We start from the raw sequence: 27,265 nt of genomic DNA, 5'->3' as shown, positions 1-27,265 counted from the left end.
CGGGCTGGTTGCCAGGCAAAGTCCCCCCCATCATTGGACTGACCCGGGGACCAAACTCTGAGGCAGCGATCCCTCAGTAGTCAAGGACACGGGGAAGGTCGTGAGTCAACGTGATGAGTATTACGAGGATCGGCCACTGTCTCAATGGCTGGCTGAAGCTAATGCCAACATTGTATTCCCCTATGGGAGAAGCAGTGGTGCACTCAGACAAAATACAGGGTGTAAAACAAGCAGATGAGACAATGGGAAGCAGGAGGCTTGGTTTATTACCCCTGAGAGGAGGCGCCTGCTCAATATCATACACACAATACCAAGCCCAAACTTCAATGAGCGGCGTTCCATGATGCATTGCCAGGCGTTGATGTGAAAGAGAGAAGGGGAGAGAGAGACTGAAAGAGAGAGACTGAGCTGGGAAGCTGCTGGGGGTTGAAGTGATTGTGCAGCGTTATCTGGCAAAGTAAAGCATCACATTTGGGAGGCTGATTTTTAAAAGGGGGTCTCGGGGGCCTCCAAACGCTGAGCTGTACACAATCCCATTTTCTCTGCTTAAACACACAGGCACAGAGAGAGAAAGAGAAGAGCGAGACATGGAGATCGATCTCCCCCTCGCTGTTGAGCCGGGTACGAGGGCATCCTCAGTTGCCTGAGCCGAGCCCTAGCAGTTCCCGGGCCGGGCAAGAGCCGTGTGGTGGATAATTACCCCTCACACACACCACAGTGTGTCGAGGCCTGGGGAGGGGGCATACTGTAGGCGGAAGCAGCAGCACATACAGCATCATCTCCTCTCTCCAGCAATAAGGATTAGGGGTTAGAGTCTCTCCAGCTATAAGGATTAGGGTCTCTCCAGCTATAAGGATTAGGGGTTAGGGTCTCTCCAGCTATAAGGATTAGGGGTTAGAGTCTCTCCAGCTATAAGGATTAGGGTCTCTCCAGCTATAAGGATTAGGGTCTCTCCAGCTATAAGGATTAGGGTCTCTCCAGCTATAAGGATTAGGGTCTCTCCAGCTATAAGGATTAGGGTCTCTCCAGCTATAAGGATTAAGGTCTCTCCAGCTATAAGGATTAGGGGTTAGAGTCTCTCCAGCTATAAGGATTAGGGTCTCTCCAGCTATAAGGATTAGGGTCTCTCCAGCTATAAGGATTAGGGTCTCTCCAGCTATAAGGATTAGGGTCTCTCCAGCTATAAGGATTAGGGGTTAGGGTTATAGTCTCTCCAGCTATAAGGATTAGGGGTTAGGGTCTCTCCAGCTATACGGATTAGGGGTTAGAGTCTCTCCAGCTATACGGATTAGGGGTTAGAGTCTCTCCAGCTATACGGATTAGGGTCTCTCCAGCTATAACGATTAGAGTCTCTCCAGCTATAAGGATTAGGGTCTCTCCAGCTATAAGGATTAGGGTCTCTCCAGCTATAAGGATTAGGGTCTCTCCAGCTATAAGGATTAGGGTCTCTCCAGCTATAAGGATTAGGGTCTCTCCAGCTATAAGGATTAGGGTCTCTCCAGCTATAAGGATTAGGGTCTCTCCAGCTATAAGGATTAGGGTCTCTCCAGCTATAAGGATTAGGGTCTCTCCAGCTATAAGGATTAGGGTCTCTCCAGCTATAAGGATTAGGGTCTCTCCAGCTATAAGGATTAGGGTCTCTCCAGCTATAAGGATTAGGGTCTCTCCAGCTATAAGGATTAGGGTCTCTCCAGCTATAAGGATTAGGGGTTAGGGTCTCTCCAGCTATAAGGATTAGAGTCTCTCCAGCTATAAGGATTAGAGTCTCTCCAGCTATAAGGATTAGGGTCTCTCCAGCTATAAGGATTAGGGTCTCTCCAGCTATAAGGATTAGGGTCTCTCCAGCTATAAGGATTAGGGTCTCTCCAGCTATAAGGATTAGAGTCTCTCCAGCTATAAGGATTAGGGTCTCTCCAGCTATAAGGATTAGAGTCTCTCCAGCTATAAGGATTAGAGTCTCTCCAGCTATAAGGATTATAGTCTCTCCAGCTATAAGGATTAGGGTCTCTCCAGCTATAAGGATTAGGGTCTCTCCAGCTATAAGGATTAGGGTCTCTCCAGCTATAAGGATTAGGGTCTCTCCAGCTATAAGGATTAGGGTCTCTCCAGCTATAAGGATTAGGGGTTAGAGTCTCTCCAGCTACAAGGATTAGGGGTTAGAGTCTCTCCAGCTACAAGGATTAGGGTCTCTCCAGCTATAAGGATTAGGGTCTCTCCAGCTATAAGGATTAGGGTCTCTCCAGCTATAAGGATTAGGGTCTCTCCAGCTATAAGGATTAGGGTCTCTCCAGCTATAAGGATTAGGGTCTCTCCAGCTATAAGGATTAGGGTCTCTCCAGCTATAAGGATTAGGGTCTCTCCAGCTATAAGGATTAGGGTCTCTCCAGCTATAAGGATTAGGGTCTCTCCAGCTATAAGGATTAGGGTCTCTCCAGCTATAAGGATTAGGGTCTCTCCAGCTATAAGGATTAGGGGTTAGAGTCTCTCCAGCTATAAGGATTAGGGGTTAGAGTCTCTCCAGCTATAAGGATTAGGGGTTAGAGTCTCTCCAGCTATAAGGATTAGGGGTTAGAGTCTCTCCAGCTATAAGGATTAGGGGTTAGAGTCTCTCCAGCTATAAGGATTAGGGGTTAGAGTCTCTCCAGCTATAAGGATTAGGGGTTAGGGTCTCTCCAGCTATAAGGATTAGGGTCTCTCCAGCTATAAGGATTAGGGTCTCTCCAGCTATAAGGATTAGGGTCTCTCCAGCTATAAGGATTAGGGTCTCTCCAGCTATAAGGATTAGGGGTTAGAGTCTCTCCAGCTACAAGGATTAGGGTCTCTCCAGCTATAAGGATTAGGGTCTCTCCAGCTATAAGGATTAGGGTCTCTCCAGCTATAAGGATTAGGGGTTAGAGTCTCTCCAGCTACAAGGATTAGGGTCTCTCCAGCTACAAGGATTAGGGTCTCTCCAGCTATAAGGATTAGGGTCTCTCCAGCTATAAGGATTAGGGTCTCTCCAGCTATAAGGATTAGGGTCTCTCCAGCTATAAGGATTAGGGTCTCTCCAGCTATAAGGATTAGGGTCTCTCCAGCTATAAGGATTAGGGTCTCTCCAGCTATAAGGATTAGGGTCTCTCCAGCTATAGGATTAGGGTCTCTCCAGCTATAAGAATTAGGGTCTCTCCAGCTATAAGGATTAGAGTCTCTCCAGCTATAAGGATTAGGGTCTCTCCAGCTATAAGGATTACTCTCTCTACCTGAAAGGGTTACCTTCAAAGAGAGCGCGACGGAGGTGCAACCCCCCCCCCCCCCCCACCCAAGGATGTGGGGTGTAATCAGGTTGGTTATAAAGGCTTTATGTTTAGTCAGGGGGGTTCATTTGGGACCAATGACCTAAATGCCAAGGCTACGGTTGGTGACTGGTTGACAAATCAGGCGGTTTTGTGTGGGTGTGCTAACTTGTTAAAGTCGCAGTGGAGGTGACTTTCCACCGTTTCCACCAGACTCGGGACTGAGCCTGACGAGAAACTGAGCCTGGCGGGAAACTGAGCCTGACGGGAAACTGAGCCTTCGGTTGGTGCGGCGGCGGGAAACTGAGCCTGGCGGGAAACTGAGCCTGGCGGGAAACTGAGCCTGGCGGGAAACTGAGCCTGGCGGGAAACTGAGCCTGGCGGGAAACTGAGCCTTCGGTTGGTGCGGCGGCGGGAAACTGAGCCTGGCGGGAAACTGAGCCTGGCGGGAAACTGACTGAGCCTGGCGGGAAACTGACTGAGCCTGGCGGGAAACTGACTGAGGCTGGCGGGAAACTGAGCCTGACGGGAAACTGAGACTTCGGTTGGTGCGGCGGCGGGAAACTGAGCCTGGCGGGAAACTGAGCCTGGCGGGAAACTGAGCCTGGCGGGAAACTGAGCCTGGCGGGAAACTGAGCCTTCGGTTGGTGCGGCGGCGGGATGGCCTCACATCTAATTGACTGTGTGCCTCGTTGCCTTTTCACTTCACTCCCCAGCCATCAGTTTCAGCAGGTTGGTGGAGCTCTCACCTGAATGATGCCACACAGCCACGTTATTATTGCGATATGAATCTTTCCCTGACGTTGCATTTTTTTTCCTCTCTCGCAGAGTTAGTGCCCAGATTCCCAATGATGTGGGGACAGCGGGACGGTGGAAATGAAGGCTGTTAATGTCTCTTCTATTGCAAATACCAGCATCTCCTCAAACGTCATCTGTCTGTAGTTTCGAAAAGCTCCAGTTATAGAAGCCCTCCTTTCAACTGCATCACTGATACCACTAGAGACTGTGTTCACATGACTGGAGCATCACTGATACCACTAGAGACTGCGTTCACATGACTGGAGCATCACTGATACCACTAGAAACTGCGTTCACATGACTGGAGCATCACTGATACCACTAGAGACTGTGTTCACATGACTGGAGCATCACTGATACCACTAGAGACTGTGTTCACATGACTGGAGCATCACTGATACCACTAGAGACTGTGTTCACATTACTGGAGCATCACTGATGCCATTAGAGACTGTGTTCACATGACTGGAGCATCACTGATACCATTAGAGACTGTGTTCACATGACTGGAGCATCACTGATACCATTAGAGACTGTGTTCACATGACTGGAGCATCACTGATACCATTAGAGACTGTGTTCACATGACTGGAGCATCACTGATACCATTAGAGACTGTGTTCACATGACTGGAGCATCACTGTGTTCAGATTACTGGCACTTTTCTAAACTTTGTTTATAACAACTTGCACATAAGATCCCATTTCATCAAAGATGAGAAGAGAGTTATTCAGTATCGCACCAAAAAAAAACACTGCATTTCCAATTTGCCTGTGATTCTAATCAGAACCATTTTAAAAAGCTATACAACACTGCTTCATCTTAAGAAAAATAAATAAGTTTTTCAGCTGTTGACTGGAACTAGCTCGCTCTGGATACCTCAAGATGGAGGATTTGGCTGTTAGCGCCTCGTTCCAGAACCTTCTCCAGGGGGTTTCACAGTGTGAGAGGCCAGGGCTGGCAGATTAACGACTGAGTGACTGGCCCTCCACATAGGGAGGGAGAGACCAGCCTGTTGCCCCACAGGAAGGCCACTCCTCAGAGTCCCTACCACCTGTGTGCCCCGTATGAGAGCTAATCAGGACGGATGTACATATGGGCCCAGCGCAGGCAGACCCAGCAGGTGAACGGACTGAGAGCCAAGGCTGACATCACTAGTGCACCACATGCAAATGTCAGGGTCATTGACATGTTCCTTGCACAGAATTAAACACGCCTGTTGCATATCGTTTCGTTACACTATCCATGGTACAAAAAGGTTTTAACTAGAGGTCGACCGATTATGATTTTTCCATGCCGATACCGATTATTTGGCCGATTTGTTTATTTTGTTTATTTATTTATACTAATGATAATTACAACAATACTGAATTAACACTTATTTTAACTTAATATAATACATCAATAAAATCAATTTAGCCTCAAATAAATAATGAAACATGTTCAATTTGGTTTAAATAATGCAAAACAAAGTGTTGAAGAAGAAAGTAAAAGTGCAATATGTGCCATGTAAAAAAGCTAACATTTAAGTGCCTTGCTCAGAACATGAGAACATATGAAAGCTGGTGGTTCCTTTTAACATGAGTCTTCAATATTCCCAGGTAAGAAGTTTTAGGTTGTAGTCATTATAGGAATTATAGGACTATTTCTCTATACGATTTGTATTTCATATACCTTTGACTATTGGATGTTCTTATAGGCACTTTAGTATTGCCAGTGTAACAGTATACCTTCCGTCCCTCTCCTCGCTCCAGGAACACATCGACAACAGCCACCCTCGAAGCAGCGTTACCCATGCAGAGCAAGGGGAACAACCACTCCAAGTCTCAGAGCGAGTGACGTTTGAAACGCTATTAGCGCGCACCCCGCTAACTAGCTAGCCATTTCACATCGATTACACCAGCCTAATCTTGGGAGTTGATAGGCTTGAAGGGGTGGGTATAATTTGTGGAACGTTCCAACAGGAATCTGTTCCAAAAAACGTAAAGTAAAAGGTTGCGAACCAACAACGCATACAAAGTAGCAACGCATACAAACCTAGCTAACTAGCTGCCGAATAGGCATCAACTCACCACGTAGCTTATTCTTAATGTTTGTCTATAGGCAACCAGAGTGAGGACAGACATTTTTCGGAATAAACGTGATGAGTGAAAAACGCAATGAAATAGACCACTCCCTACCCGGTATCTTATTCTGCCGCTATACAACTTTGTATGCGTTGTTTTTTGGCAACCTTGTTATTTACGAAGTTTTTGGAATAGATTCCTGTTGGAACGTTCCACAAATTATACCCACCCGGTTTGAAGTCATAAACAGCTTGAAGCACAGTGAAGAGCTGCTGGCAAAACACACGAAAGTGCTGTCTGAATGAATGCTTACGAGTTATGTTATGTCATAATTACGTAAAATTCTGGCAAATTAGTTCGCAACGAGCCAGGCGGCCCAAACTGTTGCATATACCCTGACTCTGTGTGCAATGAATGCTAGAGATGTGACACAATTTCATGTTAGCAGGCAATATTAACTAAATATGCAGGTTTAAAAATATATACTTCGTTTATTGATTTTAAAAGGCATTGATGTTCATGGTTAGGTACATTGGTGCAACGACAGTGCTTTTTTCGCAAATGCGCTTGTTAAATCATCACCCGTTTGGCAAAATAGGCTGTGATTAAATGATAAATTAACAGGCACCGCATCGATTATATGCAACGCAGGACACGTTAGATAAACTAGCAATATCATCAACCATGTGTAGTTAACTAGTGATTATGTTAAGATTGATCGTTTTTTATAAGATAAGTTTAATGCTAGCTAGGAACTTACCTTGGCTTCTTGCTGCCCTCGCGTAATAGGTAGTGAGCCATGCAGGCTCCTCGTGCGTTGGATTGGATTAGTAACCGGAAGGTTGCCAAAACGAATCCCCCCTGAACAAGGCAGTTAACCTCCGTTCCTAGGCCGTCATTGAAAATAAGAATTTGTTCTTAATCTGACTTGCCTAGTTAAATAAAGGTGTAAAAAAAAAAAAAAAGTTAAATAATAATACAAAAAATAATAAATAAAAAAATTGGCAAATCGGTGGCCAAAAATACCAATTGTTATGAAAACTTGAAATCAGCCCTAATTAAATCGGCCATTCCGATTAATTAGCCACAACAACTGACAAAAAAAGGGTTCTAGTTTGGTAACCACGAGTTAGTTATACAAGACGTCTGGCCTCGTGTGTGGCATCAAAGACTTGCTATAACTGCTGAAGGCCACTGGGCCACAGAAACAAGGTAATTTAATGGAGGATTCAGTGGGGAAAGGCAGGCTTTCCAAACCCCACAGACAGCGGGGGAACATTGAGCGAGCAGGCATGTTAAGTGCTAGTAAACCAAAGTAAACATACAACAAAAGATGTCTGGAGTTATAAATTATACATCGACAATGTTATCCTGGCACCCGAGCGAATATGATAAACTGGCGCAGTGAGGGAATGCCTTTGTTTCCTCTTTATGATCCACGCTCAGCGAGACAATCCTAATTAAGGTTTGGGGGGGTGGAAATTCTAAGAAAGGAATCAAACGAGCACACAACACATGCTACTCCAGTAACTTGGTTTAGGCCTACAGAAGGGAGTTTACTGATTGCGTGCCCATTTCTGTATCGATAAACGCTACACATTTACGCTAAAGCAAAGACATTATTGACTCACACCAGTTCCTCCCTCTTCCCTGCCATCTACCAATCCCAGTGCATGGAAGTGGAGGGACAGGCAAAATGTGTGGACAGAAACCCTGGCAAATCTGGGAATACATTTCACTGTCTCGGCTCTGCCCTTCCTAAGCCGACGTCAATCATGCATTTGTAGTCCCTGCAAACGCGCAGTGGATTAGCATCTAGTGCAGAGAAAATGCCCTTTTATTGTTGCTTGGTTTTCTTTAGGGCTGCGATGGGAGATGGGGGTTCCAGATATCTCAAATCTGCTGCTGGGGAGAAATGGCAGATCCCACTGAGGAAGCAAGAGAGGGATTGGCATGGGAACAACTGTCTCACCTGATGTGATTGACCACTGTTCACGGTTACTTTTGCACCATACTCGAGCAACTACCGTATCCGCAGTCATCGATATTGGCAGATTTGTCAAAAGGCGCCAGTGTAGGCCTCTGGTAAAATGGGAAGCAATCCATTCCTATTACCCGTTCGGTTAGAGTTAATTAATGAGGACGTTTCATATTTCAAATGGGCACTTAATGGAATGCGCCTAATCTCAAGATGCCAAGTGTGGTGCGGTGAGTCTTGAGTGGCTAACCGGGGCTAGTGAGCAGGGTACAAGGATGAGAGGACAGAAATGGATAGAACCAGCAGGCCACAGCCACATTTGAAGCTGCCACATTCAGACACAGAGAGACAGAGCCCCAGCGTTCTCAACCAGCGCCCCAGCGGTCTAAACCAGCGCCCCCCAGCGGTCTAAACCAACGCCCCCCCCAGCGTTCTAAACCAACGCCCCCCCCAGCGTTCTAAACCAACGCCCCCCCAGCGTTCTAAACCAGCGCCCCCCCAGCGGTCTAAACCAGCGCCCCCCAGCGTTCTAAACCAGCGCCCCACCAGCGTTCTAAACCAGCGCCCCACCAGCGTTCTAAACCAACGCCCCACCAGCGTTCTAAACCAGCGCCCCCCAGCGTTCTAAACCAGCGCCCCCCAGCGTTCTAAACCAGCGCCCCCAGCGTTCTAAACCAGCGCCCCCCAGCGTTCTAAACCAACGCCCCACCAGCGTTCTAAACCAACGCCCCCCAGCGGTCTAAACCAGCGCCCCCCAGCGTTCTAAACCAACGCCCCCCCCAGCGTTCTAAACCAACGCCCCCCCCAGCGTTCTAAACCAACGCCCCCCCAGCGTTCTAAACCAGCGCCCCCCCAGCGTTCTAAACCAGCGCCCCCCAGCGTTCTAAACCAGCGCCCCCCAGCGTTCTAAACCAGCGCCCCACCAGCGTTCTAAACCAACGCCCCACCAGCGTTCTAAACCAGCGCCCCCCAGCGTTCTAAACCAGCGCCCCCCAGCGTTCTAAACCAGCGCCCCCAGCGTTCTAAACCAGCGCCCCCCAGCGTTCTAAACCAGCGCCCCCCAGCGTTCTAAACCAGCGCCCCCCAGCGTTCTAAACCAACGCCCCACCAGCGTTCTAAACCAACGCCCCACCAGCGTTCTAAACCAACGCCCCCCAGCGTTCTAAACCAACGCCCCCCAGCGTTCTAAACCAACGCCCCACCAGCGTTCTAAACCAGCGCCCCCCAGCGTTCTAAACCAGCGCCCCCAGCGTTCTAAACCAGCGCCCCCCAGCGTTCTAAACCAGCGCCCCCCAGCGTTCTAAACCAGCGCCCCCCAGCGTTCTAAACCAGCGCCCCCAGCGTTCTAAACCAGCGCCCCAGCGTCCTAAACCAGCGTCCCCCAGCGTTCTAAACCAGCGTCCCCCAGCGTTCTAAACCAGCGCCCCCCCAGCGTTCTAAACCAGCGCCCCCCCAGCGTTCTAAACCAGCGCCCCCCAGCGTTCTAAACCAGCGCCCCCCAGCGTTCTAAACCAGCGCCCCCCAGCGTTCTAAACCAGCGCCCCAGCGTCCTAAACCAGCGCCCCCCAGCGTTCTAAACCAGCGCCCCAGCGTCCTAAACCAGCGCCCCAGCGTCCTAAACCAGCGCCCCCCAGTGTTCTAAACCAGCGCCCCAGTGTTCTAAACCAGAGCCCCAGTGTTCTAAACCAGAGCCCCAGTGTTCTAAACCAGCGCCCCAGCGTTCTAAACCAGAGCCCCAGCGTTCTAAACCAGCGCCCCAGTGTTCTAAACCAGAGCCCCAGTGTTCTAAACCAGAGCCCCAGTGTTCTAAACCAGAGCCCCAGTGTTCTAAACCAGAGCCCCAGTGTTCTAAACCAGAGCCCCAGTGTTCTAAACCAGAGCCCCAGTGTTCTAAACCAGAGCCCCAGTGTTCTAAACCAGAGCCCCAGTGTTCTAAACCAGAGCCCCAGTGTTCTAAACCAGAGCCCCAGTGTTCTAAACCAGAGCCCCAGTGTTCTAAACCAGAGCCCCAGTGTTCTAAACCAGCGCCCCAGTGTTCTAAACCAGAGCCCCAGTGTTCTAAACCAGCGCCCCAGTGTTCTAAACCAGCGCCCCAGTGTTCTAAACCAGAGCCCCAGTGTTCTAAACCAGAGGTCAGCAGTAATATTAACATCCATGCAGAAAGAAAGCAGGTGGAAGGGAAGAGGGGGATGGAGATCTGTAAGCCACCAGGTTTAACTGGTTTCTGTGTCTAACCTCCCAGGAGGAATCATCAAGAGGTTAATTTCATCCAATCCAAACACTTAATTATGGTATTAAAAGCCGGGTGGAAAGTATGCCAGGTGGATTTGAAAATCTACTCTGTGATAGAGCTTTAAGCCCCGCTTGAACCAGCTACAGTGTGTCCCTAGATACAAGATGTTTATATCATTTCTATGTGCACAGACGGAGGAAATGCATCCGGCTGCTTTCATCGGTCAAGCAAATATCGTGTCATCAGCCAGTACTGAGTGGAGGGGGGGGGGGTTAAAGGCTCGGGGCCGAGGACGCTCCGGTTTCCTCATGATCCCTTTCTCCAGGTCCTGAGGCAGTGGTTTGAGCCTGAGTCAGAGTGACATGTCTCTGTAAAACTGGACTGAGATGCTGCTGCAGACCGGCTGTTTCAGTGGGTACATTACTAGGCCTCTACCTTTTCATATCATTATAGTTCCTAACAGACAAAGAAGAAAAACAAGACAACCACTAGACAATGCATCCTGCGTTCTGCATGAATGCCAGTCATTTCCTTGCAGGCTAAATCCCATGCAAGGAAGATAATTATTTTTCTTCTCTCCAAAAGACAATACTGCAGTCTTATTTGCAAGTAAGGAGAGTAAACATCATTAATTGGAGAGGCACACATGGATGGAAACAGCCAGATGGTGTTTTGTACTCATTTGTCATACCACGGCTGATAGGAAGGTGCGAACGATTATGCGCTAGAAGGAAGAAAAAGGTGTTTGTTGATGGCGGAGAACTGGGCTGGCCGTGATCGGCAGTCCACCAGGCCGACCGGTGCCTCGTGTTCCTGGCTCAGCTGCCGGAGGCAAGAACTTGGCGGACGTGGCACGCGACGCCCTGCAGACCACAACGCCTGGCGTGCATTATGGACCATCTGTCTCCAGAACAAGATGCCCCCAATTTTTCCTCGGTGGAAAGAGTGAAGGCTAGATGAGTGAGAGGGAGGTCTCAAAGCTGGCACTGCGGTCTGGAGCTAGTGAGATGACTGGAGCGCGAGATGAACAAAATTGCAATTCTGAGTCTCGTACTGAGAGAGAAACTGCAGAAGTGTGTTATCCTTCGATATATCAACTTGTATCGTGTCTGAAGATGTATGAGATAGCAGTTGACAATAAGACAAGATAGTCTGACTAAAATATATGTGCTAAATCTGAATCCAAGGCCTGAAATACTGTATAAGGCTGAAAGACCAACAGAGATAAAACAAATAAAAGGGAGAGAAGAGGACAGTGTCCCTGCTGTGAAGCAAATGACACATCAGTCTGGGGGCTGCTCTGCTCAAGCTGCTAATACAGTCACTTTGTTCCTGGCAAGGACGGGTAAATTCAGGGAGAGACACCGCAAGCGTTGTGGGGGCGCAGTGCATTCTCTTTCTCTCGTTCACACTTTGCCCCCCCTCTACTCTACCCCTCCTTTCCTGGAATTTCATGGTTCCCCGGAAGATTCAGGAGGACAGAGAGAGAGCAGCTGGCTGACTATCTCTTTTAAACTTTGTGCCTCAGAGCAGTGACAGAGTTAAAACAAAACATTACAAAACAATGAAGCTATAACAACGACGGCAGCTAACGGAGCCCACGCTATGGGTTTGAGCTTCCCTGAGCTCCCAAGGAACAACTTCAATGAAAACCCCTAAGCCTCTTGTGCTTGATCTCGACTGCCCGAGGACAAGGGTCCTCACAACAAACAGACAAATAAACTAAAACGTAAATAAGGATGCAAATTACTGGATCCCAGACGCTTCTTTTTAACCTGAAAGACAAACTGAACAATATGGTGTAATGTGCTAACAAGCGTAGCTTATTTTTATGTAAATACTGTACAAGTATTTACATTAGTGGTTTAGCCTACAGTAGCACTGACACTTTGGTATCATTAACAGTAGACAGACACACTAGCAAATGGATTAGTTTCCAGGAAAAGTATCTGTCGAGTGGTAAGTGTGTCTATAAGGAGATTGGGAAAAATGACCAACCAAGCCATGACCAGAATCACTTCAAATAGATGCCACAGTGGCCCGGGGAGCCAATCAGGATGAATTAGACCATAATGTTCAGCAGTCAGCTCTGTCAATCACTAACACAGCTGCTTCTGCCACACAACAAACAGTGTCATCTTGACTTTCATCACATCTGATAACCTCTCTCTCCAGCAAAAGCATATCGGCCATAGATCTAACCACCCCTCTGCTCTGTCCCCCAACCCGCTAACCACCCCTGCTCTGTCCCCCAACCCGCTAACCACCCCTGCTCTGTCCCCCAACCCGCTAACCACCCCTGCTCTGTCCCCCAACCCGCTAACCACCCCTGCTCTGTCCCCCAACCCGCTAACCACCCCTGCTCTGTCCCCCAACCCGCTAACCACCCCTGCTCTGTCCCCCAACCCGCTAACCACCCCTGCTCTGTCCCCCCAACCCGCTAACCACCCCTGCTCTGTCCCCCCAACCCGCTAACCACCCCTGCTCTGTCCCCCAACCCGCTAACCACCCCTGCTCTGTCCCCCAACCCGCTAACCACCCCTGCTCTGTCCCCCAACCCGCTAACCACCCCTGCTCTGTCCCCCAACCCGCTAACCACCCCTGCTCTGTCCCCCAACCCGCTAACCACCCCTGCTCTGTCCCCAACCCGCTAACCACCCCTGCTCTGTCCCCCAACCCGCTAACCACCCCTGCTCTGTCCCCCAACCCGCTAACCACCCCTGCTCTGTCCCCCAACCCGCTAACCACCCTGCTCTGTCCCCCAACCCGCTAACCACCCCTGCTCTGTCCCCCAACCCGCTAACCACCCCTTCTCTGTCCCCCAACCCGCTAACTACCCCTGCTCTGTCTCCCAACCCGCTAACCACCCCTTCTGTCCCCCAACCCGCTAACCACCCCTGCTCTGTCCCCCAACCCGCTAAACACCCCTGCTCTGTCCCCCAACCCGCTAACCACCCCTGCTCTGTCCGCTAACCACCCCTGCTCTGTCCCCCAACCCTCTAACCACCCCTGCTCTGTCCCCCAACCCGCTAACCACCCCTGCTCTGTCCCCCAACCCGCTAACCACCCCTGCTCTGTCCCCCAACCCGCTAACCACACCTGCTCTGTCCCCCAACCCGCTAAACACCCGAGGCACACACCACACCCATTGCCCCCACCACCATCACACTGTGATGGGTGTGGTGGCGGCGGCAGCGATGGGTATGATGATGGCAGGGGAAAACAAGACTGCAGGGCGTTCAACACCTAAAGAGGAAACCAATTGGTCAGGTTTTTATCAGATTAGAAAAGCTAATTACTGTGGTGGAAGTAATCTGAGAAACTGCCTATTCTCTCCCTCTGATTCGGTCTCTGGAATATTTAGACAAACATCGGCTCCTGGATTCAATTATCCAGAAGTCATTTAGATGCATCTCCCTCGGCCATCTTTACTACCGGCGATTAACAGAGCGTGTCGTCAGCGGCACCAAAGAAATCTTGACACCGGTTTTGGCCTATAGCGCAGTTTAGACTCCAACAATCTTCAAAGGCCTCGGGAGCATCTTGACAGGGGCGAAAGGCATGCTGACAGTCTGGTAGGCCAACTCCTAACACACAAAAGTAGGACAATAACACCATGCTGCCGCTGCCGTCTTAAACATCAACATGAAGGCCCACTGAGAAAAATAACAGCAGAAACCGCTAGATAACGCTAAAATAACCCATTGTAAGTAATACAAATTTGGTGGGTGCTTATACAGTATGTTTTATTTCACATGTATTAATATGCATGAATTGGAAATGTGTTTATTTTTTTAACACTAACTGCTAGGCTATCTGCCGCAAGTTTGTGAATTAGAATAATTGTATATTTTTTTGTTGCATAGCCAAACTCCCCTCGAGACACAATCGGAAACTGGGGTCATGGCCGGGGTCTGCATTATCAACGGCAACCCTGGATCTACTAAGGTTAAGTGCCTTGCTCAAGGGCGCATTGACATATTTCACACTGCTGGATCAGGGATTCGAACTAGCAACCTTTCGGTTACTGGCCCCACGCTCTGAGCGCCCGTCGCGGTCCCTGAGCAGTAAGAAAACAACTTCTGCTAATATCTATACTGTGGAGCTGATTATCCATAGGAAATGATGTGTGTGGGTCTTACAGTGGGAGGCAGATGGCCAGAGTGATGGGCGACAGAGACATTCAATGATTGTATCTGAGTGGACCACTTAGGGCAAGAAGAGGTTAGTAATATCATTACAGGGGCACCATCCATCAATTAAACAAACATATCTAACGGTCAAGAACAGCGAACGGATCAAATTAGGACAATGTGAGACAGTTGGCAGCAGCTTAGTGTGAAAGTGAATCCCTGCACACTTTTGGAAGTACCGTGGCAAATGTGTGTCTATTCAGCCTCCCTAGCTTCTCCTTTTCAAGACTAGACCAAGTATCTCATCGAGCTTCTCCTTTTCAAGACTAGACCAACTATCTCATCGAGCTTCTCCTTTTCAAGACTAGACCAAGTATCTCATCGAGCTTCTCCTTTTCTAGACTAGACCAAGTATCTCATCGAGCTTTTCCTTTTCTAGACTAGACCAAGTACATCCAATAGTCAAAGGTATATGAAATACAGTCGAAAGGTCATAATTCCTATAATAATGACAACCTAAAACTTCTTACCTGGGAATATTGAAGACTCATGTTAAAAGGAACCACCAGTTTTCATATGTTCCCATGTCCTGAGCAAGGAACTTAAACGTTAGCTTTTTTACATGGCACATATTGCACTTTTACTTTCTTCTCCAACACTGTGTTTGCATTATTTAAACCAAATTGAACATGTTTTATTATTTATTTGAGGCTAAATTGATTTTATTTATGTATTAAGTTAAAATAAGTGTTCATTGTTCATTCAGTATTGTTGTAATTGTCATTATCACACACAGACAAAAAAAATTGTCCGATTAATCGGTATTGGCCTTCTTATAATTTTTCAACACCAATACCGATTATTGGAGGACCAAAAGGTGTTGAAAAATCATAAAAATTGGTCAACCTCATATATATATATATACACACACACACACACGTCAAAAGTTTTAGAACACCTACTCATTCAATGGTTTTTCTTAATTTGTACTATTTTCTACATTGTAGAATAATAGTGAAGACATAAACACTATGAAATAACACATATGAAGTCATGTAGTAACCAAAAAAAAGTGTTAAACAAATCAAAATATTTTATATTTTGAATTCTTCAAAGTAGCCACCATTTGACTTGATGACAACTGTCTTAAAAAAAAATGTTTTTGCTTTGTTATTATTGGGTAGTGGGTGTAGATTGATGAGGGAAAAAAACGATTTAATCAATTTTAGAATAAGGATGTAATGTAACAAAATGTGGAAAAAAGTCAAGGGGTCTGAATTCTTACCGAATGTACTGTACCTCTGATTGTTGAGGCATCTGTGCTCAAGCCCTCATTACAGCCTGCCAGCCCAAAGAACTACAACCTTAACACATACCTCATTACAACCTGCCAGCACAAAGACCTACAACCTCAACACATACCTCATTATAGCCTGCCAGCCCAGAGAATTCAAGTCATTTACAACTGTGCCAGACAAAAGATGAATTCTAACGACACACTTCCATTAAATTAAATGCACACTGATGTATCGCTATACATCTTTATCAGCCTGAACATGACAAGCTGGCAGCCGGTGGGCCATAATGTTCTAAGACTGATCCGCGAGAAACGCTTATAAAAAAAATAAAAAATAAATGAAAATATATATATATATATATATATATATATATATATAAATAAATAAATAAATAAATAAATAAATAAATAAAGGCCAATTAATTCTTTGCAATGCTTTTGTATCAAACCAAAACATTGTGTGGAAGTACAACCTAATTAGACTGGACTGGAATTGATTGAGGGCCCTGTGTTCAACCTGCCAAAGACCGATATAAGTGTTCTCCTCAGCGAATTGAAAATCTGTTTCCCTCTCTGTTATCACTTTTGGGTGACACTGATGTTTTGATAATCTCCTGCCTGCTATGAGGTAATCACACCAACCCTCATCAGAGTGCCAATAAATCCATTACTCTGTCACTGGGAACAGGAGGATCACATAGGCTACCTGGTTCCAATCACATAGGCTACCTGGTTCCAATCACATAGGCCACCTGGTTCCAATCACACAGGCCACCTGGTTCCAATCACATAGGCTACCTGGTTCCAATCACATAGGCCACCTGGTTCCAATCACATAGGCCACCTGGTTCCAATCACACAGCCTACCTGGTTCCAATCACACAGCCTACCTGGTTCCAATCACACAGGCTACCTGGTTCCAATCACATAGGCCACCTGGTTCCAATCACATAGGCCACCTGGTTCCAATCACATAGGCCACCTGGTTCCAATCACATAGGCCACCTGGTTCCAATCACATAGGCCACCTGGTTCCAATCACATAGGCCACCTGGTTCCAATCACATAGGCCACCTGGTTCCAATCACACAGGCCACCTGGTTCCAATCACACAGGCCACCTGGTTCCAATCACACAGGCCACCTGGTTCCAATCACACAGGCCACCTGGTTCCAATCACACAGGCCACCTGGTTCCAATCACACAGGCTACCTGGTTCCAATCACACAGGCTACCTGGTTCCAATCACACAGGCTACCTGGTTCCAATCACACAGGCTACCTGGTTCCAATCACACAGGCTACCTGGTTCCAATCACACAGGCTACCTGGTTCCAATCACACAGGCTACCTGGTTCCAATCACATAGGCTACCTGGTTCCAATCACATAGGCTACCTGGTTCCAATCACATAGGCTACCTGGTTCCAATCACATAGGCTACCTGGTTCCAATCACATAGGCTACCTGGTTCCAATCACATAGGCTACCTGGTTCCAATCACATAGGCTACCTGGTTCCAATCGCATAGGCTACCTGGTTCCAATCACATAGACTAGGGGTGCCACTGGGGTTAGTGCAGGTGCTCTGCAGGGTTAGCCAGAGTGCAGCAGGGCTATGCTGGAGGCAGTGTTCAGGGCCTTATTACCCAGTAGACATGACAGGAGAGCAAGGCTCTGTGGCACACACCAGCAGCATGCTGAGGCGGGTGGCAGTGGGGCTGAGGGAAGAGAGGAGGGGGTGTGAAGAGGGGCTGGATCAGCGGTATAAAGCCACACTTGAAAGAGCAGCTCAATCAAACTCCCCCCTCCCGTCATTTCTCGTCTCTCATCTCTCCCTCTACTCCGACTTTGTCGGGAGTTGAAAAGTTCACGGGATCGGGAGCTGCCGTGAGGCGGGAATAGCTGAACCTTTGCCACTTTCCATCAGCACCCTCTCCTTGCAGTCAGTCAAGCTCTCTGGCTCGTGGGGTGGGGGGTGATCTAGAGAAGGGGTGGGACATAAGAGTCACACAGCCACAACGCCTGTTTTAATATCAGCCAACACACAAATCAACTAGCAGAGGCTCCCATTTCAATGTCTAAATGCCGTCAGAAATCAGGCGTACTTATTTCAGCACAAGGGTGTCAGTTTTTGTTACAAGACAAGGCTGAAATAGCTATTGCCTCAAGGCCAAACAGACAACTTTAGTCAGCGTCTCATCTCCCAAGACAACAACCCCAGCCTGATGGGGACAGTAAAGAATTTCCTTGAAAGAGGAAGTTGACGAAAACGGTGACCCCATTTGTTTCCCCGAGCGATTTAATAAAGACAATTTCAAGCTGCCAAATGCAGAGAAGATGCCCTTCATTAAAAAGTGCGTTGCCGGGTAGACATAGCCACAGCTTTAATCCAATTTAGTTTAGCATGATAAAGGGCATTACTGCCAGCCCGGGTTGCCCACCCACCCACGGTGACAATGACAACACTAGAGAGAGGAGAGAGAGAAGAGCCCCTGGGGGACTTCATGGGGAGATAAACCCCAATGAGCCGCCATTCTGGGAAGCCACACAGGACTATTACAAGTAATAGTGGAAATACTGCACTCAGCCAACAAACTAGGCACAGCAGCTTCACGGCAGCTTCTCAACAGTATTTTTAGCCCTACGTAGAAATAAAAGGAGCTTGTCGCTGTGCTGATACGAACTGCCACCAAGCCAGTGAGGGTTGTATAATAGGGAAATTACTTTGGAATTACTAGAATGGATCATTAACTAAACTTTCCTGTGGTAAAAGGTAGAGGGAAAACCTGCTACTGTCAGTAATAGTCTCCTCACTTGACAATGTGAGCTTACACATGAGAGCATAATGTAAGATATATTTATGGGAAATTCTATTTCTGGGGACACTCAGCTTGACTATAAGCGTGGCTCTTTGCAGCTGATGACTTCAGAGGGGAAGTGAGGGATGAGCTGGGTCTACATGCATGTTTATTCACCTCCCCCCACCCTGGCTGACAGTGACTCACGCTGCGTCACCCACACAGCCAGCACAGTCACATGCCGCCATCTCTGCTTCAGCCTCTGGTGTCGTACTCCGTGAGAGAGGTTGAAATTGTCCCTCGCTCAGAAACGGCAACAAAGCAGAAGAGTTGGAGGGTTGAGGATTCATCTCAAAACAAAGGAGAAAGGAGTTGATCTGAGGCTATTCTCTCTGTAGCCATTGGATTGAAGAGATTCAAGTGACACCAGGCCTCTGGGAGAAAGTGTAACCAAACATTGCCGGGGGCCCTGTGTGGTGACGTGATGGGCCCGTGATGTCCCCTAAAATAAACCTGATTACAAAAGGGGGCTGCTTGGCCTGCAGAGCCTTGGCCCGGTTTCCGCAGGTCAGATACCCGCTCCAACTCGCTTCCTGACAGGGGATCCGGAGGTACAGCTGTCCGGCCGGTCTGTTCGCCGCGGGTTACCGGGCTCCTCACGGCCTTCTCCGGCATCATGTGAGGAAGTGAAATACGGAGAGAACACTCTCACAGGGTGCACACTGCTGTCTGTTTTTAAAGTGACACACCCTGTTCCTCCAGTCCTTTATCCAGGAAAACAGAACAAACTGAAATGTGGCCTCATCGTGATCGCCTGCTTGTGTTCATAACAGACGAGGGGAGTGCCGACGACCTGGCCACACTCATATTTATCATCTTATCTGTAAATTGACAGTTGATAGATCGGATGATTCTCATGATCGGAAAACACAAAAGTGTTTTAATATGCCTAGATAGATGTTGGCAAAATACCCAGAAAAGCTACAGATTAGGAGCAGTGTGTGTCTGTCTCTTCAATTTGCTGCGTGAAGACAAGTTTGCGGTCACTCAGTCAGAAATCACATCAGCGTTTTCTCGTTTTTCCCACTACCCTCACCCAGCTTGTTTGATACAATGCTAGCAAACGTCTTCACCATTTGATTTATCGTAGTAGCAGGAGACAGGAGCAATCTAAATGATCAGACTGAAACATGCGAGGAGAAGTGAGCAGGTGAAACTACGAAGCTAAGCGAACGGAAGGAGAAATACAGCTTTGCTCTATCCAATCAGAGCAGCAGGATCAATGTACAGCCCGCCCTTCTCTTTGCAGACAGGCAAACTAGCCAGTTGACTTATTCAGACTACGCAAAATCTCACTTAATTGAAAGATACCTGCTGGCACGCAAAAATATATTGTAACAGAAAAAATGAAAATACTCTAATCATAATCGTATCATGACAATTGCTCATATCCGTTAGGATAGTGGTTTTGTCCGACTACTCGGCACACCCCTAATACAGAAGAGATTGTATCATTCCCCCCTTTCTGCTTGTGGAGAACTGACTAACCCTCACGGCAGTACTACTCACCCCGGGCACCAAACTGACTAACCCTCACGGCAGTACTACTCACCGCGGGCACCAAACTGACTAACCCTCACGGCAGTACTACTCACCCCGGGCACCAAACTGACTAACCCTCACGGCAGTACTACTCACCCCGGGCACCAAACTGACTAACCCTCACGGCAGTACTACTCACCGCGGGCACCAAACTGACTAACCCTCACGGCAGTACTACTCACCGCGGGCACCAAACTGACTAACCCTCACGGCAGTACTACTCACCGCGGGCACCAAACTGACTAACCCTCACGGCAGTACTACTCACCGCGGGCACCAAACTGACTAACCCTCACGGCAGTACTACTCACCGCGGGCACCAAACTGACTAACCCTCACGGCAGTACTACTCACCGCGGGCACCAAACTGACTAACCCTCACGGCAGTACTACTCACCGCGGGCACCAAACTGACTAACCCTCACGGCAGTACTACTCACCGCGGGCACCAAACTGACTAACCCTCACGGCAGTACTACTCACCGCGGGCACCAAACTGACTAACCCTCACGGCAGTACTACTCACCGCGGGCACCAAACTGACTAACCCTCACGGCAGTACTACTCACCGCGGGCACCAAACTGACTAACCCTCACGGCAGTACTACTCACCGCGGGCACCAGGAGCTTCTTGACCTCCTCTAAGGCTCTTTTCATCTTGATCTCAGAGCGCTTCTGTGTGTCCTCCACCGTGATCAGGACGTGCAGGTCTTCGCTCAGATGCTCCCAGTTGGGCTTGCCTCTGTTCTGCTCCTCCTGTGAAAGAAGAGAATAGAGAGAGATTAGAGTGGATGGGGGGGGCAGCGATGACAGGCCAAGACCCTTTAGAAATGTAGCTTCAACTGTGAAAGGACATACTGCCTTTATTAGAGCCCCACATCAAAAGGTTGACAGCTATCCCTATAGCAACTAAACATCTGAGGAGAATATGTATGTATATCAGAGGCCTGCAGGCTTTTCAATCTGACTAACCTTTTCAGAGGAGACCTACAGTGCTGTCGACACATTGACACGGTGGGTGGGTGTGTGACAGGACAATTGTGCCCAGGTAACAATGGGCCCGAGAGAGCCGTTTACCTCACTCTGAAAAGGGGGACGCGAAGCACTTCGAGGTGTTAAATTGTGAGTGGTGCTCCTCGGAAAGGAAGGACAGGCTTTATTCACAAACTGACGAGCAAGTCGTGTGGAAGCTTAAGAGGGCTATTTCAATCTGAACACAATGGGGCCAGGCGTTAGACTGACGAGACAGCGAGTGGGGAAATGGATGGAAGAAGTCAATTCAATATGAAAGTCTTCACACCCAGGTTTTGAAAAACTCCTCATACCTAACTTAAATAAAATAAATAAACTCACTCAATTCTGACTTGCTCTCTCAATTTACATGGCTTCTTTTGAGACGTTTGCTGACAGTGCTGCACCGCACAAAGAGCTCTAAAAAGCTTTGGGTCACACCAGCATAGCAGCTTACCGTTGTGTGGGTGTGAGGTCTCAGCTCACCATTTCCTCTAAGCCTTTGTGACTATGAGCGTTTACTAATACACCGCGCCAGAGTGGAGTGGCATGCCGCCGGTAACCCGCCTCCTCTGCCAAGAGCGGGCTGTTGCCATGATACTGGTCTTTGCCACACTCCGCCGTCTCACACCAACACAAAGAGGGAAAATTAAGTTCAATATTTCTCTCTCGTGTTTACCTTTTCCACAGTGGGAGCAGGGCATACTTTTAACTGGCAGAAGACAAAATTATTTCACAAATGGGCTGTTTGCTTTTGGCCTATTGTTGAGGCATGGTAAGTCAACAGTATGTGGAGGGATGAACAGGAGCTAACTGTCAATTTTAGGTGTGTGTGTGTGTGACTATGGCAGAGAGACGAGAGAGAGAGAGATGGGGAGTGAATGAACACTAAACAGAGAGACATCTCCAGCCCTGTGGGGGCTGAGGCTTCATAGTCCTGCCTCAAGAAGGGCTAAGGCTAGGAGTGGAGCGGAGCGCCACTGACCCACCGTGGCTGGCAGTGAACAAGGTCACACAGCATCCTATGAGAGAAAAAGTAACAGCATGAACCAACAGGGGGAGGAGTGGTGGGACGCAGGGGCCTGGTGCAACCGCAGGGCATGCTGGGAAGGAGGGGGCAGGGAAGGCCTTTGAAGAGAGACCGAATTGTGTTTACTGACATCTGAAACCGGCTGAGAGACATGCTGCCAAGAAATGGAGTTTGCCAAAATATGAACGTTATGAGAACATCTATAAAGGCAATGACTTGCTTGTGTGGCGCACTGAACCTTCTGTCTAAGCTTGAGCTCAATAAATCCTAGACCAAGTTTATGCTCTGAACACGGAAGACACCCCACGTCCAGTTTCATTTGACTCGTCCCTTCTGGTTTGGTTTATTGGAAGACTAAAGTTCCATAGCCCTCGACAGGAGTAGCTGGTCAGCTGGTGCTAGGATGAACCTGTGCGAATCTAAAAATACTATTTATAGCAACACGGGGTCGGAATGCACATTTCACAACTAAGCGACTGTTGTAGCCAGCTGTCCCTCTAGCTCGCCCGGTCCCCAAGGTTTCCTGAATAGCGCCTCTTAGCCATGAGTGATGCACTTCAGTCAAATTCCACCAGGCTAAAAGGGACTTGGGGGCAACAGGGGGTAGGACAGGCAAAGTAAAGTAAGGCTAGCTATGCCCGGAACAAAGGAGCTATATTTAAGTTTACGGAGGTCTCTTAAATACCTGTCAAAATGAACTAAAGGGGGAACTAAAATTCAAAGGGATATTACATTATATCCCAACAGTCCCAAATGCTCTTGCCCTGTCAAAGCGTCTCTGGATTCCACCTCCATCTATTCCAAGAAGAGCACGAGAGGAACTATCTGTAGACTTTTATGCTTTTCCCATTAGTCTAAAAGATTTTATTCAAGCTTCATAAAGCATGAGAAATCATTGGTTACATCAAGACATATCACTAAAACGCTGAAAGACAATCCAAGCACTTTCCACTCATCTTTACTAGAGGCTGCTCTCCTACTACTGCAACGCCCCTCCAGGTCTCTGATCCCTACTGTTTCCTTTCGGTCTCCCATTTCCTCCAACCCTAGCCACTTAGCCCCTACCCAGATGGCAATGCGCCGTTGCAATCTTCGCTCACTCTCTCTCTCCCACTACTCTCTCCTCTTCTAGCCAATCATCTTTACATTCTGATAAATCCTTCTCCCTCCGGTCTACTGATTTCTGCCTCTTCGACCCCATTCTCCTCCCTTTCCGCATCCCCTTTCCTCCAGGACGGCTTGGCCCTCCCCTCTTGCTCTGTGGCTTGGCCCTCCCCTCTTGCTCTGTGGCTTGGCCCTCCCCTCTTGCTCTGTGGCTTGGCCCTCCCCTCTTGCTCTGCAGCTGAGAGAAAACGTAGGAAAACTAAACTTCCGGAGGACCTATTATCCTTTCACTTCCTCCGCTCTACCTTCTCTTTCTTTGCATCGGCTGCTAAAGCCACTATCACTCTAAATGACAACCTTCTGCCTCTCACCCTAACACTCTTCCGCATTCTCTTCCTTCCTTAATCCCCCACCCCCTCCTCTGTCTACGGGGACGATTTTGTCAACCACTTTGAAAAGGTTGACGACATCCACTCAGCCTATGGAGTCAACTGGTCCCACTCACATGGAACTACCCTTGATCTCTTTCTCCCCAGAAGAAATCCTGCGACTCCTGAGGTTCGGCCACCCAGGCCCCTCTTTTCCGGACCATCTCTGGAGACTTCCCATTCTTCCTTCGTCAACTCATCCCTGACCACTGGCTGTCTCACCTCTGATTTCAAAATGGCCCGAGTTGCTCCCCTGCTCAAGAAGCCAACACTCGACACCGTGAACCATCAGATCCTCCTCTCCACCCTTTCAGGGCTGGGCATCTCAGGCTCTGCACACTATTGGATTGCATCCCATCTGGCAGGCTGTTCCTACCAGGTGACATGGAGAGGGTCTGTGACTACACCATTCTTTTGTTTTATTATTTACACAGAAAGAGCTGCCGTTTTTATAACCACCTTCAAACGGGCAGTTCTTTAGGAGTTGGGCTGTGATCGTAGAAGTGTGAACACATGGTCTCCAGCGTCTTTTCCCCCTGTATTTCCTGAGGAGTCCCTCCCTGATTTAGGCCTCATTTGATCAGAGGACAAAGCATCATCCCAGGGACAGGTTATTATCCTGTGTTTGTCTCCCCTGTCTGTTCCTATTCCATCTGCACTGCCACATCAATGATGGTGACGTGGAGGGAACAGAGTGGTGACTTAAGATGACTGACAGTTCACACTAGAAGAGGTGCCTTGTTATTGAGAACGGGCATTAAACTTAGCCTGTACCTTTTTAAAAAAGGCAATGCAATCAAGTGAGCAATTACCTAATTCGGTCTTCTTTCTAACACCACCCGAGGTCAACATGTGCAGCCTCAGATTTGTTGTCTGGGTCACACTTCAAATTGACTTGACTGTATTTTAGTGATCTCTTACTTAGTCGTTTTTTGAACACCTTTAAATAGATGCTGCCCTGTATGTATAGCCAGAGTCTATGTATTCCATAAGACACCTCCCATTCAAGGTTACACACAGTAGCTGTGACACAGGCATCCACCAGAAGAGGAGTTCCTTGAATAAGCCACAGAGACCACCTGTCACCACCAGCCCGGCGGCGGCGTCACCACCAGCCCGGCGGCGGAGTCCCCTGCAGCCCGGCGGCGGCGTCCCCTGCAGCGGCGTCCCCTGCAGCCCGGCGGCGGCGTCCCCTGCAGCCCGGCGGCGGCGTCCCCTGCAGCCCAACGGCGTCACCTGCAGCCCAACGGCGTCACCTGCAGCCACGACTCTACCTCCATTTGTCTCACGTCAAATCCCCCCGTCTGCCTATTTCTCCATACTGGGGAGTCCATTTATCACATGCCTCCCCCTCTTCCTCTACTCCTGCTCCACTGCTCCAGCGGGCTGGGCAAGCCCCTGGAGGGAGCTGCAAACTGAATTATTGAGAGCTGAAAAACAGTGGCTCCTGAATAAAAAGACTATTATTCCCCCCCGCTACTCCTCTCTTCCAGGGAAGTCTGGGAGAACACAAGGAGGTTCAGGGAGGGGAAACTACAGGCAGACTGACTGACTGAGGTGAGGAAGAGACACAAGGAGGTTCAGGGAGGGGAAACTACAGGCAGACTGACTGACCGAGGTGAGGAAGAGACACAAGGAGGTTCAGGGAGGGGAAACTACAGGCAGACTGACTGACCGAGGTGAGGAAGAGACAAGGAGGTTCAGGGAGGGGAAACTACAGGCAGACTGACTGACTGAGGTGAGGAAGAGACACAAGGAGGTTCAGGGAGGGGAAACTACAGGCAGACTGACTGACTGAGGTGAGGAAGAGACACAAGGAGGTTCAGGGAGGGGAAACTACAGGCAGACTGACTGACCGAGGTGAGGAAGAGACAAGGAGGTTCAGGGAGGGGAAACTACAGGCAGACTGACTGACCGAGGTGAGGAAGAGACAAGGAGGTTCAGGGAGGGGAAACTACAGGCAGACTGACTGACTGAGGTGAGGAAGAGACAAGGAGGTTCAGGGAGGGGAAACTACAGGCAGACTGACTGACTGAGGTGAGGAAGAGACACAAGGAGGTTCAGGGAGGGGAAACTACAGGCAGACTGACTGACCGAGGTGAGGAAGAGAGAAAGTTTCTGGTTATGTGGTAGGAACTCTCTCCTGAGTGTTACGGTTGGCTTCAGAGCTGGGGGTGACAATGAGAGGTGGATGATTCATTTATTCATATTTGTCCATTTAACACTTATTTTACCAGGTAAATTGATTGAGAACCCATTCTTATCTGCAGTAATGCCCCCACTGCCTCCCATACCTACCCCATTCTCAGTCCTGGTTGAGCCCGTACATTTTTGCCTCCAACTTACGAGGTGGCACAATCTATATTTTTTATCTTTTGTTATTCCCCTTTTTATATGACATGCTCTTAAAAGCATCGTATTTTTCAGACTCGTATTTATTAGAAGCAGTTAAAACTGCTGGTCCGTTTATAGGCCTATAATTGCAGCGAGCGTTGGACAGGTCTCAGGGCCATAGAGAGACAAATGAAGGAAAATAAGATGCCCTGGGTCATCAAGCCTTAAGATTATAAAAGTAATCAGAGATAAAATAAATGAGCCGAGAGGAGCAGTCTTCGGGGCGAGCCATGCTTCTAAATGAGGTGTATGAAACCTAACGCCCACTCAATCTAATTCTAAAAGATGGAACAAGCAATAAAATACTAACCAGTGCTGTGACAATGAACAAACTCCAAAGGAGATGAAGAGAAATACAAAAAAATAAGCCAAGAATGACAGTGGTGGTATAGAAAGAGATCCCACCCCTAGAGCTAGAAAGCGGCGCTTCTAGGATGGAGGCTCCGGTGGGAATCCTTGGGCATTCTGCCGTTGATGCTTCTAGGATGGAGGCTCCGGTGGGAATCCTTGGGCATCCTGCCGTTGATGCTTCTAGGATGGAGGCTCCGGTGGGAATCCTTGGGCATTCTGCCGTTGATGCTTCTAGGATGGAGGCGCCGGTGGGAATCCTTGGGCATCCTGCCGTTGATGCTTCTAGGATGGAGGCTCCGGTGGGAATCCTTGGGCATCCTGCCGTTGATGCTTCTAGGATGGAGGCTCTGGTGGAAACCTTTCTTCCACCTTACCTGTGCAAATACACTGGAATGGATATCTGCTGCCTGGGGGGGGGGGGGCGAACCGCAGGTAGCCTAGCGGTTAAGAACGTTGGGCCAGTAACCAAAAGGTCGCTGGTTTGAATCCCTAATATGACTAGGTGGAAGAATCGGTTTATCTGCCCTTGAGCAAGGCACTTCATTGTAGTTGCTCCTGTAAGTCGCTCTGTAAAGAGTGTCTGCTAAATGACTAAAACGTCAAAGTAAATGAGCATGTCTGGCTTTAAAATAACGTGTTGTCGCATTGTCAAAGCACCTGCACATGTTTTGAAAGGCGTCGTAGAAATGGCTGGCATTTGCTTTAAAAATGTAATCTCTGAAATATCTATAAAGAGGAAAAGTGACAGATTCCACTGTGGATAGATCAGA

The 27,265-nt window shown here is 48.4% G+C and overlaps 1 protein-coding gene across 5 annotated transcripts in view; it reads right to left on the bottom strand.

Moving 5' to 3' along the window:
* qkia (QKI, KH domain containing, RNA binding a) overlaps positions 1-27,265 on the bottom strand; it is a 104,930-nt gene that overhangs the window by 26,071 nt on the left and 51,594 nt on the right. For all 5 annotated transcript variants that reach the window (XM_029730705.1, XM_029730707.1, XM_029730706.1 and 2 more), the window contains exon 4: positions 20,790-20,933. In XM_029730705.1, coding sequence (XP_029586565.1) covers positions 20,790-20,933 — 144 coding nt within the window. The remainder of the gene's footprint in view (positions 1-20,789; positions 20,934-27,265) is intronic.

This window comes from Salmo trutta, chromosome 33 (assembly GCF_901001165.1).
Source record: "Salmo trutta chromosome 33, fSalTru1.1, whole genome shotgun sequence".
Lineage (NCBI taxonomy): Eukaryota > Metazoa > Chordata > Actinopteri > Salmoniformes > Salmonidae > Salmo > Salmo trutta.
This window is presented reverse-complemented; position numbering and strand designations above follow the sequence as displayed.